The 19,531-nt window shown below is 44.2% G+C and overlaps 1 protein-coding gene across 3 annotated transcripts in view; it reads left to right on the plus strand.

Moving 5' to 3' along the window:
- Positions 1-507: 507 nt before the first annotated feature.
- LOC308692683 (cilia- and flagella-associated protein 91-like) overlaps positions 508-19,531 on the plus strand; it is a gene marked incomplete at its 5' end in the record, with an annotated part of 47,112 nt that continues 28,088 nt past the window's right edge. For 2 of the 3 annotated variants that reach the window (XM_081368922.1, XM_081368923.1), the window contains one exon: positions 508-790. Coding sequence is in view for 1 of the 3 variants with exons in the window: in XM_081368924.1 (XP_081225050.1) it covers positions 5,162-5,249; positions 5,399-5,475 (165 nt within the window). Of the gene's footprint in view, positions 791-5,161; positions 5,250-5,398; positions 5,476-19,531 lie in introns of those variants that run through there. The other variant, XM_081368924.1, reaches the window with a different exon arrangement.

Here is a 19,531-nt window from a genome sequence, read left to right on the forward strand (position 1 = left end):
ATATAAATAAAAATAATAATAATTATTATTATTAACCACCCAAACACAATTTAACACAAACTGCATGATACCAGTGCTCTGTGAAAAAGTCAGTAATTATTTAATGCCATATGATATTACAAGGCTGAGGCATTCTTGCACAAAAACAAACAAATTACACAAACTTTCCATTTGCATTTGAAATTGAACTCACTTCCCTCACTCTGGTAACTTGTAATGGAAAATTTAGATTTTCATTTATTTGCAGTAAGACATTGAAATTATACTAATTTTTCTAAATGTTTCTAAACTGAATGGAGTAAGTGAGACATCGGGGAGACAGCTTGACAGAGGACATCTGACCCCTAAGGTCAGAGGTGGTCCGATTTAGGACTTGTGAGTTTGTAGGCATAAGCTCAGCATAAAATGAGATCACTAGCTAAGGAACCTTCCCTTCTTTAGATAAGAAAGTCTGTAAGCAGAAACCTTGAGGAATGATATAAAAGCTGCTCTGCCCCTCCCTTCCCTGTCGCACTTGCTTCAGATTGTACTTTGTGACTTCTGTGTGGACAACTGGGCCTTATTCTTGCAAGAATAAATACTTTTAAAAGACAATTGGATTCAGAGCGTCTCTTACGCAGTGATGATGATGATGTTCAAGAAATTTTTGCCACAACAATTTGGTGTCAGAAGAGTTGGATTCCTTGGATGTGCCCTTCGGACCCAAGAGCAGACGGTGAATTGGCCTCCTGGACTCTGGAACCACTGGAATTAAGTGAAAACGAACCCGAGTGGCAACAGAACATCTCTGGTAAGAGACAGCTAAAATTTATTTTATTTTTGGGGATTGAAATGGGTGAACCATAACGGCTGTATTTGGGATTAAAACTATAACTGTGGTGTGAGTACAAGACGCTCTCAAGAGGAGATTGAGACCTCAGGGCAGGTCAAGACATCTCGTTGTAAGACTGAGCACTCACGTGGTTCAAAATTAATTAGGGGAACAGACAATTGATCGATGGAAGTTGAAGTTAACCATAATTAATTAAGCACTAGGGAGTGCTAACCCCGTCTGATTTTGGGTTAAGAAATCGGATCTGTTAAGAGACATCTGACAGATTAGGCGCACACAGTTGGGAAAATCCAATTTCATTGGGAGATAGTAAGAGAAAAAAACAGCCGCTATGGGGTCAGCTCACAGTAAAATTGACCGGTTTTGTACACCGGTTTTCTGTCAAATGAAGAAACATTATGGGCAAAATGCATGCAAGAAGTTGATCAAGAACCTTGATTTTCCCAGGGAGGGAATGTTAAGTGTCACTAGGCTGACAGCGGTGAGAGACTCGATGGAAGAGGGAAGTGAAAAACAAAACAAAAAGGTTGTTGTGTGAGAGACGTGTGTGTGGATTGTAAGCAAACAATCGTGTACTGGTTAGATGAGGCAGTGTTAGAAAGGAAAAGGATGCAGAAGGAACTAGCATGTAGGGAAAGAGGGAAAGATGAGAAGAAATGTAGTAAAAATGTATGTTATGAAAATAAAATTTCTGATAGAATTTATGGAACTATTTATGAATGCCTGTTAAGTCAAATTAAGTGATATAAAGATGAGGAATGAACACAAGTTTTATTAAGCAGAATGGGGAACAATTATATATTTTAGTGGTAAAATAGCCTAATGATGTCTAGATAATTTTCATAAGAGTTGAAGGAGCAAGCAGCTATAATGGCTGTCTGTGCACTTTAGGGATTGAGATATGAGTAATATAATATTTCGGTTTTTGTGAAACAGCAGAGATAAGTGGGACTGAGAAAATAATTAAACACATTATACGTAGATATGCTTATAAGTCAAGAATACAGCATTTATAGCTGTATTTATAAACTGCTTATTAATGCTTTATAAATGATGAATTAACTGTTTACTAATGCTTAACTAATGAGCGTGCAGTTATTATAAAATGTTACCAAAAGAATAAAAAATAAAAAAATAGCCTATTAAAACATCTGATCTAACCTCTAAAAAAGTATTGTCCGGAGAAGGAAACATGGAGACCGGACCTGTAACAATGCTGTAACATATTAAAATTATATTATTGATACTGATTAATATTTTAAGGCAATAAGATCAATATCTTTACTGGGGCATGATCAAAAGGCACAAAATACTATTTATCAAAGCACAGTGAGATATTCTGTTTACCTTTCTGTATATCTGCAAGTGCATAGTTGTTGGTCTTCAATAGTCTATGTCTAAACCACGTATCTATATAAAGTTTTTATATAAAGCTACTAATGAATAAAGATGAGTTCATCATTCATCAGACCGGAAAAACAACATATTTACATTACGGTTCTGACATGCGGATGTTGGGTTTGTATTGACTGCCCTCTAGCGGTGTTGTAGCGGTAGTGACATGATCGGATGTTTACGATCTCCATGGTGACCATTACCTGTCTTACAAATAAAACACATAGGCTGCGTCCGAAATCGCATACTTTGTGAGTAGGTACTACATTTAAATTAGAACGTACTTCGCGACCGTTAAAAAAGTACGTTCTATATAGTATGAATACGGGTAGTATGAATGGAGTCCGGACGTACTACATGCGCCATGTTGGTATTGTCACGTAACATGCGCGGTCACATCAGCGCGAAAATTTAAAGAGCCCGTTCCACTGACTGCACCAGAGCAATGTTTTTAGTTGTTCTTTCCGCTTTCGTCTGCGTTTTTACGTCGTTCGTGCTCACAATTCAGAGTCGTCGCGGTCAGTTGCTCGCACACACACAAACCTGTGAACAATGAGAGAGGTTGATTTTTGGTAAGGAAAAAGTAATTTATTTGCTTGTGATATTGCCATCAATGAATAAACATGAATGAATCAATAATATGCGTGTGTTTATCTCTGTCGATTCATTCATAGATGGCAATATCACAGTGTGTGTGTGTGTGTGTGTGCATATATATATATATATATACACACACACACACACACACACAGTGAACAATAGGGTAACACACTCGAGGTCAGATACAATACACACACACATTCATTCATACATACATACATGTGTATATATGAAGACTTAAGACGTAAAAGAAAAGAATTCTTCTAAAATGAGCATTTTTATCAAACTTGTATTATTTAGGTTCAGTAATTTCACTTTAATGACAATTAATAGGTCCTTTTCATTGCCATTAAAGTGAAATAACTGAACATAAACATACAAGCTTGATAAAAATAATCAAACTAAAAGAAAATTCCAGATGGCACTTAGAGGCTTTTACATTAAGTATTCATATATATGTATGTGTGTGTGTGTATAATATATATATACACACACACACATATAAGAAATGGAGCATATACAGATATAATACATATAAATAATCCAACACCGAAAACAAGTGTCTTGTCGATTCAAATCGTATTCTAAAATAAACTATGAACACGTTTACAGATTGTGAGCCCTACAACGCCAATTCTTCATCTATATTTTAAAGATGGAGCTGACCTCCACCCCTCACGGTAGTCCATCCAGTCACTGATTGCGACCATGGGTGGAAAAAAAGGCCATCGAGGTGCTGGTGCTCTAGCTACACATCACATATTTGAGCTTAATTTTTTACAAATTATTTACTTTAAATTTAGGTAGGAAAAATTAATGTGGAAATCCAAAAATTGCCCAGGGTGTAAAGTTCTCATCTTGTACACATGCTTTTAAAGAAACAGATTTTAAATTATTTGAAAGTGATGCCCAACAAATGAGATTGTTAGTAAGAAAGTCCCTTTAGATCTTTAGAAACCTGTGAAGGTTAACTTACTGAAGCTGCTGACGTTGATTTTCTTCCCTCAAGATGACACTTTAATAAAAAAAGTTTTAAAACTTTTGCTTTTGGTGGTGCTTTAAGCTATATTATACTACTTTGTGCCAAAGTTTTGTGATTTTGTTTTAAACTTTTGTATTCTGTATCCATTTAAAAGTTAAATAATATACAAAAATAAAGCAAATACATTTTAAAGGTGTCTGGGGTGTGTGGATATTTCTCTTCAGTGTGGCACTATTTTTCAGATATACCTGCAATTTGCTTTTCAAAAACAAAAAGAAGAAAAAAACATCTGGAATCTGTCACAAAATAAGTGCACACACAACACCCTTTAAAAATATTAATTACTCCATGCCACATATTAAATACTTTACAACTGACCATCTAACTACCGGTACTGTAAATCCCTGGGAATTAAGTGTTTTGTAATAAAACTTGCTAAAACAGCATTACAAAATGAACTTACTAACAAATAAATGGAAAGAGAGTGTGTAACATTTGTTTTCTTTATTATAATTTTTTTTTAGCAATTTCTAAAAGCTGAAGGAATCTTTCCTCTCTCTCTCGTCGCTCTTTCTTTTCTTTCCTCCCTTTCATTAGCCACTCTATAAAGAACACAGGTGTGGTCATCAGCCCCTGCAAAATCAACACAGAATTTAACATTAGTGATGAACCATGCTCAATCTATATTATTAAATTAATATTAATGTTGGACAAGTTGAGGTACACTTGATTACAGTAGCTTGCTTTGTAGCCAACACATATTACATATCAACACTGGTAAAGAAGAAATAAAACCGTTGTAAAATTAAAAAAGAAAAGTTTTGTAACCCTCTCATTTATCTGAGAAACAACGTCGTTGTTTAAATAAAACAGTGTTAACTGACAGACATTAGCTCGTTCTGTTCGGCAATAATAATAATGATAAAATTGTCATTTTGCAGCCAATTCACAAACTTGTACCCTCAATTTACATTATTTAAACTTTTAACAAGTCAATCGTTTACTTGTATGACGTTAAACGAATACAATTTAACCACAAATAAACAAAAAGTGTGTTGTAAAGTACTTACACTTGAAAACAGCCGCGTCTCCGTTTTCCGCCATTTTCAAATATAACGACGACAACTCCTCTCCCGTGGCATCATGGGATAGTAAAGTGTCCATCGTATGCGCACTTCAGAATCTCGCCGGATGTAGTAGGTCATCCGGGTACTTCTCGCCTACTGTTTTTCGAATTCTATGATTTCGGACATACTACTCTGCTCGCGTACTGTTTTTCGCATACTATATAGTAGGGAAGTATTCGATTTCGGACGCAGCCATAGCCTAACGTTATCCAGTTGTAAGCAAACATGAGCGACTCGGTCACACGCACATTTCAGAAGAAAAATGAGGGCAGAAGGGGCTTCAGACAACAGAGGACATATGATTATTTGTACGGTGAGTTACACAGTTGCAAATCATTATTTGATTTTTACAATATAAATATATTTTAGAATAAATGAGTTAAGGCTATCATGGGTAGCCTATATATTGTGCCGTTTATCATAAAAAAAGTATTGAATTGTGGGTGATGGTGCTGTCTTTAGATCCAGTATATACATTGTCAGCTGATGTGGATCACGCCAGGGAAAACGTCCGTGCTCTGGCTTCACTGGATCGAGTGGTAAGGCGGTGTGATACTCATCCTTGCACTGCAGCCACGTTTGATTTTGTGCTGCAGTAGAAAGCACTGGAGACCGGAGAAACGTACTCGGTTACTAACGTAACCTCGGTTCTCTCTAGAAGAGGGAACGAGTATTGCGTAAGTAGCTTACGCATTGGGAAAGTCTTCTTTCTTCGAGATCTGAAGCCAAAAAATTATCCTTAATTTTGTATTCATTGTCAACGCAGTGCAGCAGCCGACAGACCTAGGCAGGCTGTATAAGCGTGCTCATTGGCTGCTCGGCTGCAACTGCTTAAGCCTATCGGTGAGCGCTCTGAACGCGGCAACCAATGAGGGCGCTTCGCGCCCTCCACACCCTTCTAACCGTCAGAATGGGCGTGGCCAGCGTGTATATATTCAGCGCTCACAGGCTAAAATTCTGGTTTTCGCAGTCTGAAGCGCAAAAGCTCGTGGCGCGACACGGCAGGTTACGCAATACTCGTTCCCTCTTCTAGAGAGAACCGAGGTTACGTTAGTAACCGAGTACGTTCTCTTACGAGAGGTTCTCTCGTATTGCGTAAGTAGCTTACGCATCGGGAACCCTTTGTCAACGCCGTGTGCGCCGAGCATCCAGCCCATGAATCCCAGGGGGACCGGGGAAAACACTCTGCTGGGAAATGTGGCCGGTCGGAGAGACGGGCCAGCGTAGTACATGCACTTCATGCAGCATATGAAATAGAGCGGCGCGGCCGGTCTATAAACATAGCAGTACAAACAGTAGGGCCGGCGGAGCGAGCCCATACAGTACATAAGCACTCATAAGGGTAGGAGAAAGCGACATAGTCGGTCTCACATGAAGAGAAAAATTCCCGTGCGGCAGAAAATAATGCGGGCGGCCAGCAGCGCGGGCCAGCACCGACAACAGCGCGTAACAGGAAATAGGAAACAGAACGGATCAGCCGGTCTGAGTCAAACACTTCACCCTGAGTAGTTACCAGAATAGCGCCAGCATATGAACGTAGTCTGCACACGGGAGCTGGGCAGAGCATACATGCCCAATACATGCCCTTTTCCAACAGCTCTTGCAAGAAGGAGAGCACCCGCGGGACCCCGCATGCGCGCGGATCCAGGTTTTGAGTAGCGCACCATTTAGAAAACACCGACCATTTAGACGCGTAGAGCCGTCTCGTGGAGGGGGCTCTAGACTGCGTGATCGTGTTCACGACCCCTTCTGACAGGTCAACGGGTATCCGTTGATCACCCATGCATGCAGCGACCAGCGCTCTGGATGGGGATGCCAGATCGATCCGGCGGCTTGGGAGAGGAGATCCTTTCTCACCGGGATCGGCCATGGGGGTGAGTGCGACAGCCTCACTAGATCTGGGTACCAAGTTTGGTTTTCCCATCGCGGGGCTATAAGCAGCACTGAGTGGTGCGTTTCTCTGATCCTCGAAATGACCTGTGGCAACAGGGAGATCGGAGGAAAAGCATACAGCGGGAGGCTGGGCCATGTCTGGGACAGCGCGTCCTCGCTCTTCGAATAAAACTTCGGGCATTGAGCATTGTCTTTCGACGCAAAGAGGTCGATTTCCGCTCTGCCGAATAGGCGCCAGAGAAACTGGACTGTCTGGGGGTGCAGAGACCATTCTCCCGGGGGAATGTTGTCCCTGGACAGTCTGTCTGGACCGACATTCAGGTGGCCCGGTACGTGCGCGGCTCTCAGCGAGTGCAGCGAGCGGTAAGCCCACACGAGGAGGCGTTCTGTCAGCCTGCACAGGTTCCTGGATCTGACACCGCCCTGTCGGTTCACATAGGATACCACGGACATGTTGTCCGAGCGGACTAGCACATGGTGATCCCGTATGAATGGGAGGAAGCGCCTGAGCGCGTTCTCGACCGCTATCATCTCCAAACAGTTTATGTGGAGGCATTTTTCCCGGTCTGACCATAGGCCAAAAGCCGGTTTGCCCTCGAACAGAGCGCCCCAGCCTGAGGTGGAAGCGTCCGTCGAGATAACTTTGCGGTGTGAGATAGCTCCCATTGTCACTCCCCGCTGGTACCAGTCGGCCGCTAACCAGGGCTTCAGAGCTGAAACGCAGCTCTGAGTCACTCTGATGCGAATACCGCCGGAAGCCCATGCTCTGTGAGGCACTCGGGCATTCAGCCAGCGTTGTAGCGGGCGCATTCGTAAAAGACCCAGCCGAAGCACTGCTGCGGATGAGGCCATACAACCCAGTAGCCTCTGAAATGTTTTGAGAGGTACGGTGCTGCCCGGCCGGAGGGACGCGGCCAGGCGTCGAATGCAGCGCGCGCGCTGTGTCGACAGGCGGGCCGTCATCGATACAGTGTCCAGATCCAAACCCAGAAAAGAGGTTGATTGACTGGGCACGAGCGAGCTCTTGGTCCAGTTGACCGTAAGCCCCAGGCTGTCCAGATGGCTTAAAAGCACTGTTCTGTGGGCGATGAGTTCGGCCTCTGACTGTGCTAGGATCAGCCAATCGTCCAAGTAGTTCAAAATTCGCATTCCCCGACCCCTCAGGGGAGCGAGAGCCGTGTCCATGCACTTCGTGAATGTGCGGGGTGCCAAAGACAGGCCGAACGGCAGGACGGTGTACTGATATACCTGACCGTCGAAGGCGAATCTCAAGAATGGCCTGTGACGGGGTATTATCTGGATCTGAAAGTATGCGTCTTTTAGATCGAGAGATATAAACCAGTCCCTCGGGCGAATTTGCGCGAGGATTTGTCTGGTTGTGAGCATTTTGAACGGTCTTTTCATAAGAGCCTTGTTCAAACGTCTCAGATCTAGAATTGGTCTGAGAGCTCCGTCCTTCTTGGGAACGAGGAAATAACGGCTGTAAAAGCCCGACTCGCTCATGGAAGGGGAAACCGGTTCTATTGCCCTTTTGCACAGAAGTGTGGCTATTTCTGCTCGAAGTAGATGTGCTACTTCCCCATTCACTCTGGTCTCGACACGCGCTTGAAAGCGCGGAGGGCGGCGAGCGAACTGCAGAGTATAGCCTCGTTTTACTGTGCTCAGCACCCATTCTGACGCGCCTGGAATAGCTTCCCACGCTTTCGTGTGTGCGGCCAGGGGCAGAATAGCCTCCGGGCTCTGATCGCCGCTGATCGCGGGCTCGAGAGCTCGAAACGGAGGGGCGGGCGTGACGCGCGCGCTCTTGGTGCTTAGATACGGCGGGTCGCTCACAGCGGTGACCGGCCGTTTTACACACAGCGTCCCGGTGGCTTTTGACGGGGAACATACAGTGTGAAGCACGACGCTCGAAGGCGGCGTCGGGGGCGAAGTAAGAGAGCGGATGTGTGAGCGCGTGGAAGCGGGCACAGCATCCGTGTTTATAACCTGACCGGTACAGAGGGGTTGTGTAACAGAGCGGGCAGTGGGTAGGTGTGGGCACAGCGGGGTGGACACATGACCTACTTTTGACACTCGAGCGGCTTGTGCCAGCTTTATGCGAGTGGGCTCTGTGAGAGACACGGGGTTTACAGTGCTTGTGTGCAGAGGTGAACACAGATAAGTGGGCACATTTACTGCATTTGAAACACTTACAGCGCGAGGCGCGCGACCAGGCATAATACTCTCTTTGAGATTTCTCTGGGTCGCCGTGAAAACGGCGGTTGTGTGCAGGCGAGAGGGTGAGTTCACCGGCTCGTTGGCTGCGAAATGAGTGTCTGCAGTAACCGTGGCAACGGGGACTGACAGAGCTTGAAGCTTTGACGACGGTCCGGCCGCGGCGGGACCCAATCGTCGCTTCTCTCCTCGGGCTAGGAGGATTTTGGAGGCTCAGGCTTCACCGCGATCCTCTGCCGGGGTGCCCGGGGAGGCGGCGGTCTAGCGCGGCTGGTCGAGCGAGAGCGAGGGCGGCCGCCCTGTCGTCGCTGCGAGGACGGAGGTCGAGCTGGACGCTGGGCAGAGCTTTGTGCAGGCTGGTCCGAAGGACGGCGTGCAGCGGGTCTGGAGCGTCGAGGCAGAAACAAATTCATTGCCTCAGAAGTCTTTTTCACCTCAGAAAAACGGTCGACGATCCCGCTAAGCGCTGGGCCGAACAGGCCGGTGGGGGAGAGGGGGGCGTTGAGAAACACCGCGCGCTCAGACTCCCTCATGTCCGCGAGCGTGAGCCAGAGATGCCTCTCTGTAACTGACAGAGAGGCCATGCACCTTCCAATGGCCTGGGCAGCGGATTTCGTGGCGCGAAGGGAAAGGTCCGTCGCGCTCCTCAAATCCGTAAGGGAAGCAGGCTCCGAGCGCTTCTCGTCCAGATCACGGAGGAGGTTAGCCTGGAGGATCTGCAGTACTGCCATAGAGTGGAGTGCTGATGCGGCCTGCCCCGCGGCGGCGAAAGCGCGGCCGACGAGGGCTGAAGTGGTCCTGCATAATTTGGACGGGAGGGCAGCCTTTGAGCGCCAACGAGAGGGCGGGCAAAGGTGCGCTGCGACCGCCTCCTCCACAGGGGGGATGTAATTATACCCCTTCTCAGCGGCGCCGTCAACCTGTGAGAGCGTCGATGAGGCATGTGAAGACACTCTCGCGGAGAATGGAGCATTCCACGACTTCGAGAGCTCGCTGTGAAGCTCCGGCAGGAAGGGTGCTTTTCTGGACGCCGGCTGTCGGCGGCGGTGGTGAAGGAAGCAGCCGTCGAGTCTGTTCGGGGCTGGCTCTTCCGGGGAAGACCAGTCAAGGCCCAGCTGTTCGACAGCTCGCGTGAGGAGGCGTAAAAGTTCCACGTCCTCGCCCGCTCGAGATCGGCCTGAATCCTGGACTGACGAGGAGGCAGTGGACCATTCCTCGCTGTCAGAGGCCAGGAGAGAACAGCTGTCCGCGGCGCGTTCACCAAAGTCATCCGCCTCATCCCCTGAAGCGGCGGAGGCGCGGGCGAGAGCCGGCGGCTGCGCGGCCGAGAGGGGGGGCGGGGAAGGCGAGGGAGAAGCTCGAGGGAGAGACTCCGGCGAGCTTCTGTGCGCCTGGTTGGTCTCCGGCGGTCGCTGTGAGCGGCGCTTCTTCTTGCGCGGCCCAGCAGGGACGGGCGGGGAGACATGTTGATCGAAAACTTCAAGCCGAGCCCGCAGGGTCGACATTGAAAGTTCCTCGCACTCGGGGCAGCCGCCCGTGGAGAGTGCGGTGGCGGCGTGATCGCGGCCCAGGCAGAGAGCGCAGATGTGATGGCGGTCTCCGTCGCTGAGCGGGGCGTGGCACGAGCCGCAAGAAAAACGGGGCATTTTTAGAAAAACGCCCCGTGCTCTTTTAGAGAAGAGGGTGTGTTGCAGTAGGCGAACACACAGCAGTGAAAAAGGATATGACGCCGGATAGCGTAGCAGGCATGGAAAGCTGAAGGCGGCGAAGGCGGCCGGCTTCTTCAGGCGCTGTCCTAGGCTTGCTGGTCGCTGGTTTCAACGGCGGCGGCTTCTCCAGATCCAGCGATGCGAAGAGCTTCGCTGAAGACAAGAAAATCTGAATTTTAGCCTGTGAGCGCTGAATATATACACGCTGGCCACGCCCATTCTGACGGTTAGAAGGGTGTGGAGGGCGCGAAGCGCCCTCATTGGTTGCCGCGTTCAGAGCGCTCACCGATAGGCTTAAGCAGTTGCAGCCGAGCAGCCAATGAGCACGCTTATACAGCCTGCCTAGGTCTGTCGGCTGCTGCACTGCGTTGACAATGAATACAAAATTAAGGATAATTTTTTGGCTTCAGATCTCGAAGAAAGAAGACTTTCCCGATGCGTAAGCTACTTACGCAATACGAGAGAACCTCTCGTAAGAGAACACACGCTTCGCAAAGTCTTGTTTAAGTTATCTTCCACTGCAACTGAAGTTCATATTTGGTTAACTCTGGCTGACATGGGATTTGACGAAAACACATTTTTTGACCAAAAAGAAAAGTGTGCTTGATGCATTTGTATTTGAACTACGTGTAGGCTAATTTCATAATTATTTATATTGTTTTAAATAAAGAGTGGTGTCGAATGTACTGACAGACATTTACGGTGAACTAAAATATTCTTCAATGCCAATCTTTTGAAACTTGAATTATTGCTTGCATTTATTGAAAAACACCATAGGCTACAGTTAAAACTATAATCAGGTTGTACAACATGTGTCAACACATAAAAAGTAAATTAAAACTTTTAATTTGTCATTATTACAGCATACTTATAAAAATTACTTATTAAGAAACATGATTTTTAAATCATCATTCTATTGAATATGTGCACTTGTAGTGTAGCCTAATTAAAATCTCTCTCTCTCTCTCTCTCTCTCTCTCTCTCTCTCTCTCTCTCTCTCTCTCTCTCTCTCTCTCTCTCTCTCTCTCTCTATATATATATATATATATATATATATATATATATATATATATATATATATATATATATATATATTATATATATACAGAGAGCGATTTGTGAAAAAAAACAGAGGGGGGGGATGTTTTCACAGGCGTCGATTTCGGTGACGGTGCGGTACGCGTACCCACCACATTTCGTCATGAGTCATTTTGTACCCACCACTTTTAACTTCCGTCCATAATAATTTGACTTTTGGTTAGATTTTTTGACTGTTTTCAGTGGTTATGAGCAATATGAGAGAGAAATTTGGTAATCATTGTCTGACCTAACAAAAATCCATTATAATATTAATTTTATTTTATTTATCGTGTTCGCATTTATGAGGGGAAAAACAACGTGTTAGCGTCCGGTAACCAACGTTCTTGGTTACGGATGTGAGCGCTCTGAAAGTGGCACTAAAAGACTGCTTTAAAACTTTCACAGAGACCTCAAACAGACCAGCTGCCTTTCTTTAAAGTGAATTTCGATTTGTATTAATTGTATCTTAATTTTAATCAATGTTTCATGAACCAATTGCCTGGATTTAATAAATAAGTAAATATATCAGACAATAGCCGGCGCATGAACTGGAGCTGGTCTCATAAATTAACCGAAACTCAGCGTATAATGGCTCGTTTCCAGTGAACGGTAAAGGTACGGTAGGCTACCCTATTTGCCTATAGAAGCAGAAGAGTGGGTCATATGTCTAATGCTTTTTGAAAACTTAAGACTTTCTTCATAAAACGAGTCGGACATCATCACATTTTAGTGTACATTTTTATTTATTTACATTCGTAAGCTACAGCAGGCACGGCGCCAGGATTCCAGTTTTGGATGGGCCAGACCAATGTGGGTGGGCCTGTGCGTATACATAATATAGGTTTTAATAGCTTGATGCTCTTTAAATATTTTGTTGCATTGTAAAAATGTTCGGTGCATAGGAAGGACCTATCCGCAATCGCTCTCCATGGTTCTGACCAAAGAAGAGCGCTTTGGAATCTCCATTACGCATCATGCGCATCATACCTGGGCTGTGTTTCCCGATAACGTTGTCTCTTAGCGTGCTACGAAGACTCTTAAGTTATAACTTAATTAAAGGTATACTACCACCAAAGGTATATCATTGCTAGGCGTCTTCAGGGCTATCATCCACTCAATGGCGCCACCAGGGGGCCGACTCCTGGCCACCCCACTGGCCAGTATAAATTTTAGTAGCATCAGTTATGCATTTCATCCCTAATGCACAGCCAGGCAGGCAAGCCGCTCTAGACCTTCTATCACACACAGTAGCCCTGTACTCCCCCGCCCCTCCGTCCATGCCGCTGTTGCGCGCCGGTCAACAATTTCAAAAGAAGTTAAGAAAGAAGACTACCGGTAAGTAAATAAGTCAAAAATATTCTTTAGTAAAAGAAGACGGGGAATTATGTGTCGTGACGTGCTTTTTAAGTGCCAAATGGTTACAGTATACTGTTACAGCAGTTTTTTGATGTGTCTTTGACACGTTTTGACCAAGCGTGCCGCACAAGCCCTGAAAAGTGAAGCCAAAACGTCTCGATCGCCCCCCGGTGACTGGTCCTAGTATAGGTCATAAGCCCCGCCTCCCCATGTTATTCAACGGGACGCGAGACCAACTAAACAATTAAATTACACTTCAAATATCTTTTTTCCAAAGGTGGTTTCTTTCATTTGCTGTCGTTTTTATCACGCTGATGTAAGTTCTAGTATCTGTTTCCAAAATAAGTTGGTTTTTAGTTAGTTACGTGATGCGGTGGTGTAACGTCATGATTGACAGCTGTGATTGACAGGTTCTCAGAGCGAAGTAGTCACTGAAGCACCAACGGACATTTTTTTTGGGATCTTCGGAGGACTGAGGAGATTGTATTTACTTTATTTTAACAAACCTCTTGTCGTACTGCAATCAATTTTTTAAAAAAGTGTGCAGAATGCACTTTCCCTGTGAGAGTGAGGGTGGAGCTCTGGTGGAGCGTTGATTTCCCGGCTTTACTTCCTGCTCGCTACTGCGCAGGTCTGGTCCCGAGATCGCTACTGCGCAGACTCAAGTTCCAATATATCAGCGCCATATCGGGACTCTGGCGGCTTCAGTTCTCACCAATGGAAGAGAGCGAAGGGGCGTCGTCCATATTTTTTTACAGTCTATGGTTTTGACAAGCAGGGATGCAAACAGCGCGCTTTTCGGCGCCTCCCGCTTTTTTCACGTCAGTTTGGGTGACAAAGTCATCTGAAGTCATTCCATAGCTTAATGTGAGGGACATAAGTCTATTTACATCATTAAAGTATACGGAAACTCGTTTTCCCTCCTCTGTGGCTGTCAATCATTCTCCATTCAGTATTCAAACAGCGCGCGCGCCTCTTCCGGCTGGATGCACGGTAAAACTCTCTCCAATATGATATATTCACATTATAATGCATGATCTGTAGATAAAAGGCTGTGGATTTGCATAAAATGACTTTATTTTGTTGGAGTTTGTTGCTGTTTTTAAACGACTCACTACCATGTGCTTGTTAGATCACACACATCACAAGGACTATGAATCGGCATCAAACGCACAATAACTGGAATTTAAAACTGTGAAACAAATTATCAATACACTGTTAGACAGATATACACTAGGATTTGTGCGCTCGACATTTCTTCGCTTTGTGCCGTGAACTTTTAAATGCGCACTTGTGCAGCGCAGCGCTGAACACTGTGACACCATGTTGCTTTGAAACATCATTCTGCACCCGCAATGCACATACGAGCTTTGTGCGCTCTGTTTTGAAGCGTTTCATATTATCATGGTTTTGCGCTCTGAAAGATTATTAAAAGCCTATATTTTTTTTATACCTAGCCTGCTCAATACATTTAAAATAAGCATAATTTAATTGTATATTATTGTATTTCTTTGTAGTGTAGGCTATATAAATATATACACTTCTGAATTCTTGACATTAATATATAAATACAATATATTTGTATCTGCCAGTATCTGCTTTCCCACAGTAACTGTTTTGTTTGCAATAAATGTACACCTTATGCCAAATATAATTGCAAAATAAAACAGAATTATTGTGCAACTCAAAATGTTAACTGTACTGCTATTAGTCTATGCACATTATATCATTAGTAACATTAAATATAGCACAATAAACCAAAGTATATCAGTAGGAGTTTCCTTAAGTCTTTCTGATAGTTTTCTACAGGCCGGTTTACTACAACAGTAGAATTGTACAAATACAGCAGCCGCACACTCAAACACTGTGCAAAGATCAATTTATTAGCAAGCTTTCGGTCTTGCGACCTTCTTCAGGCATACAAACAAAGTGAATGTGGCCATACAAAAGGGCTCTTGCCAATCACCTCTCCTAATTGCATAATGCCAGACACCTGTGTTAACATGGCTAAGGCTACAGGGATAAGGAACATGGGAACACCTTTAATCTCATCACTATAGACTATTCTATACTTTATGATGGCCATAGCCTGATATTTGCATAGAATAGTGGTTTCTTTTTATTTGTGTCGATGCAAGGTTATCTTGTAATGTATTTTTCTTTTTGTATTTTTCTTTTCGAAGTTTTGATGTAATTTATGTGTTTTGGTGTTTTTTGTTTTGTTTTCAGTAGACCCTGTACTTAAGGCTGTACTTGATATAGGCTATGTTGAACTACATTTCCCATGTTCCTTATCCCTGTAGCCTTAGCCATGTTAACACAGGTGTCTGGCATTATGCAATTAGGAGAGGTGATTGGCAAGAGCCCTTTTGTATGGCCACATTCACTTTGTTTGTATGCCTGAAGAAGGTCGCAAGACTGAAAGCTTGCTAATAAATTGATCTTTGCACAGTGTTTGAGTGTGCGGCTGCTGTATTTGTACAATTTTCAATGATGATTTAGTTTAGCAGCACCTCACTACAAGACTTTATTGACGGATGAGCGGTGGCTTTTTCTATTTTCTACAACAGTAGAATAAAAATTCTTAAATTATGGTTTATAGTTTTGGTGTGCCACCCCAAGATTTTAAGTGGCCCCATCTGGCCACCCCTATGAAAGATTTCTGGAGGCGCCACTGCATCCACTCGCGAGGCAGAGGCGCTGAGAGGCAGAGGCGCTGGCACCCTCCCAGCAACGGCGCTAGCATCCTGGGGTGGCAGAGAATAAAATGTGCTAGGTGATGTGTATCTCCACTCTCCTTCATCTCCTGGTTGCAGTGATGACTCCGAGTATACGTGCGCGTTTAAGGAACCTAAACAACGACTGTTGCAACATTGTCCTTTACTGGAAATTATTTTCACACTTTCACTTTTTTAACTGGGTTGGAAAATATGTGACGTCATTATGTTTTTTTTTATTTAATCAATGTTGATTATGAAAGTGAGCATGCTGCATGATAAAGATATGATACATAATGAGATGCGCAATATGAGACATGGAGTGGGTAAAACATGATTTTGACCACTTCATTGAGTTTTATTTTGTAGAAAGAGTCTTTTTAAAAGATTTTCGTTTTGAATAAATTGTATCTTAATTTTGATCAATGTTTCATCAACCAATTACCTGTATTTAATAAATAAGAAGCAAATATATAGCAGACAATGTAATAAAGCGCCGGCACAATCACTTGCATTGCACGTGAACTGGAGGGCCCCGAAACTCAGCTTGTTTTCAAGCCTCACAGATTTGAGAAATATAGGCTATCTATTATAGAAATCTTGAAATGTCTACTTTTAAACGAAAATATTCAAAACCAAAAGAAATAGGCTACTCTCTGATTATGTAATCCGAAATGCACATTTCTCTCTGGCGTTCATGGCGAGTCCGCATCGTCAATTTCATCTTTGCAGCGACACTGAAAATACCAGTTTATTAATAAATAATTAAATGTCTCCTTGCTATTTTAGACACATTCATAATCATTACTTTTACCGGTTCTTTACTTTCGGTCCTGTGAAGAACTGCAACCCATCTCTGAGCTGCCCGTAGCAGGAGCCCCACTTTGCCTGGTGTTTGGCAGGCTGCGGGGCTGATACGGGCTGGGGTGCCTTCCTGCGGCTACCTCCAAGGTGCGGCCCGTGTGAAGGCTGCTGCTGGGGCCGGGCGGGAGGAGCGGGAGCCACAGGAGGGCGCCCTCGGTGGCGAGGATGAGGCAGAGGCGTCTGAGCCAGCGGCTGGGTGGAGGCAGCAGCTGGCCACGGGGCAGAATATGTTTAATAACCTCAGTATGCTCCTGGGCGTAATGTTGGGCAAAGTCCTCGACCGCGCCGCCAAAGAGGCCAGCCTGGGATATGGGGGAGTTGAGGAATGAGGTTCGCTCAGCCTCCTGCATATCAGCCAGGTTAAGCTAGAGGTGTCTTTCCTAGACCACGCATGTGGACATCACCTGTGCCCGGTTGCATAAAGCACCTTAAGTTTTTCCCCTTAAGTGTGGGACTTAAGGCATGATTTCCCCTTAACTAAGGGAATGATTTAAGGTTGTTGCATATAATCCCTTAAACAGTTCTCTTAGGTAAGGGTAAAGTGTTTCACGACAGTGATCCAGGTTTGCCGTTATAAAAATCCACCGTTGCCATAGATACGCTACTGTACACATTAACCCATAGCTAGGAGCTTTAAAACAATGGATACAATAGATAAAGAAATGGATAAGGAAAACAAAAAAAGAAAGCCAAATTGGACAGAGGATGAGAAGTGTATTCTTCTTGATGAATATGGGAAAAGAAAAACAATTTTAAGAAGCAAACTTAATCCCGTTATAACTGCTGCCAAAAAACATAAACAGTTGGAGGAAATAACCGAGAAAATCAACGCACGGAATTTAGGCGTAAAGAGGACGGTTTCAGAGGTGATAAAAAAATATGAAAACGTCTCTGTGGTGGGAAAAAAATAAATAAGCCTTTATAAGAGGGAGTCCAACAAAACTGGTAAGAAAAAAAAAAACGCTATTTTCTTCGCACGCACCGAGTGCATTTTGTTATTATATCACAGAGAGCTAACGATAACAAAACTGCAGGTGGAGGTCCACCGCCAACAGAATTGTCAGACTCTACTAAACTCTACTAATTGTCTTGTTGCAGACAATTTGCTTCATGAGCCTCTTCTGCTTCTTGACCCTCTTCTTTGAGATCATCTTCCTCTTCGAAGGCAGAATACATTTTGGACATGTTAAAAAGGACAACGCAGGCGACAATAATTTTGCAAGCCCTTGGTGGCTCAACGCGCAGTTCGCTATGGAGACAGTGAAATCTCCGTTTAAGCTGTCCGATCGTCCTCTCAACTATCGACCTTCAAGCCCGTAGGCAGGGGGGGTTCGGGTGGTTCGAACGGCCAAAGGTCCAGAATTTATTTTTTTATTTATTTTTTTATTTATTTTTTTATGTGATTATTGTCATCATTGTTTTAATCAATGCTTAGTGACAAATATTTTGGGTTGACGTTTCAAATTAATATGATTATTGTAGCTGGACTTGTGTGTGTGTGCTGCGGATACCTGTCAACACTCCCGTTTTTCCCGGGTTTCTCCCGTTTTTAGCCCTATCTCCCGGACCCCTCCCGGTTTGTTATTTCTCCCGGGAAACTCCCGTAATTTGCATGGCCCAAACACCTTTAATGTATAATCGGACCAATATGTTTGTCTAATGTTGACCAGTTGCCAGATCTTGTATTAAATGCATTATATTCACACAATCCACACACCATATACAATTTCAACCCATTTGTCACCTCAACCTGGCAACCTAACCCAGTTGCGCAGTCGCGGAAAGTAGGCTATAACCCAAAAGCGAGCCTATAGACATGGCAGGTGAGGGCCGGATTAACCATTAGGGCAACTGGTCACTTGCTCAGGGGCACATGACATCTAAGGGGCACTGACAAGTAGGAGGAAATACACAGAAATTTAATAAAGTTATCAAACACTTTACAGTCTTCACTGCATAAAGTGCATCTACGCGGGTTCACGCAGACTTTCGTTTCCTCCCTCCCCGCTGAACGCCAGCGATTACTAATTCGTGAAATGCACTCCCTGGTTGAGCGCGGTAAATTCGTTTTAGGTTCGATAGCCGGACATTTTCTATAGGGTCGGTAGTCTAATAAAGATATCAATAGCAAGATTAGTTTTAATATTATGTGACCATTGTAGGCCTATATTGACATGATGAAAATATTCATTCAAAATCATTCGTGCATTAATGCTGCATAATTATACCTGAAAATGCTTTGACGCGTTTCCACAGCGCACGATGCACGTAGTATATAATGTGCATTATTTAAAATTACTTTTAACATTTAAAAACAGACGTTTTCAAATTCCAAAGCTTGCAGAAGGTTCCTAATGTCAATACTGACTTAGGCTACAGCTTTACACCGTGTCCTAACTACACGCGACGCGATAAAATTCCAGCGACAGGCAGTGTGTCTGTCCACACTAGACGCGACACGACTGTGAGACGCCACAACGTCAATCAAAAATCACAGCCAATCAGAACAGCGTGTGGGCAGAGTCTCGCGGCAAGTGCACAACACTAGAGAGTAAACTTGACGGCACTCGCAAGAAAATGGATAAGTAGCTACATAATCTAATTCACAAATGTTAAACCATTTAAAAATGCATAGGCTACGGAGTTACTAAAACAATCTTTGTCAAATAATACACTTGTTTGTTCACAGTTTTAACGTCCATGTTTCCATTTGTTTAATTTCAAGATCTGAGGTGAAATATATCCATTGTTGCTTTTACAGC

This window comes from Scardinius erythrophthalmus (genome assembly GCF_964197995.2).
Source record: "Scardinius erythrophthalmus genome assembly, chromosome: 6".
Classification (NCBI taxonomy): Eukaryota; Metazoa; Chordata; class Actinopteri; order Cypriniformes; family Leuciscidae; genus Scardinius; species Scardinius erythrophthalmus.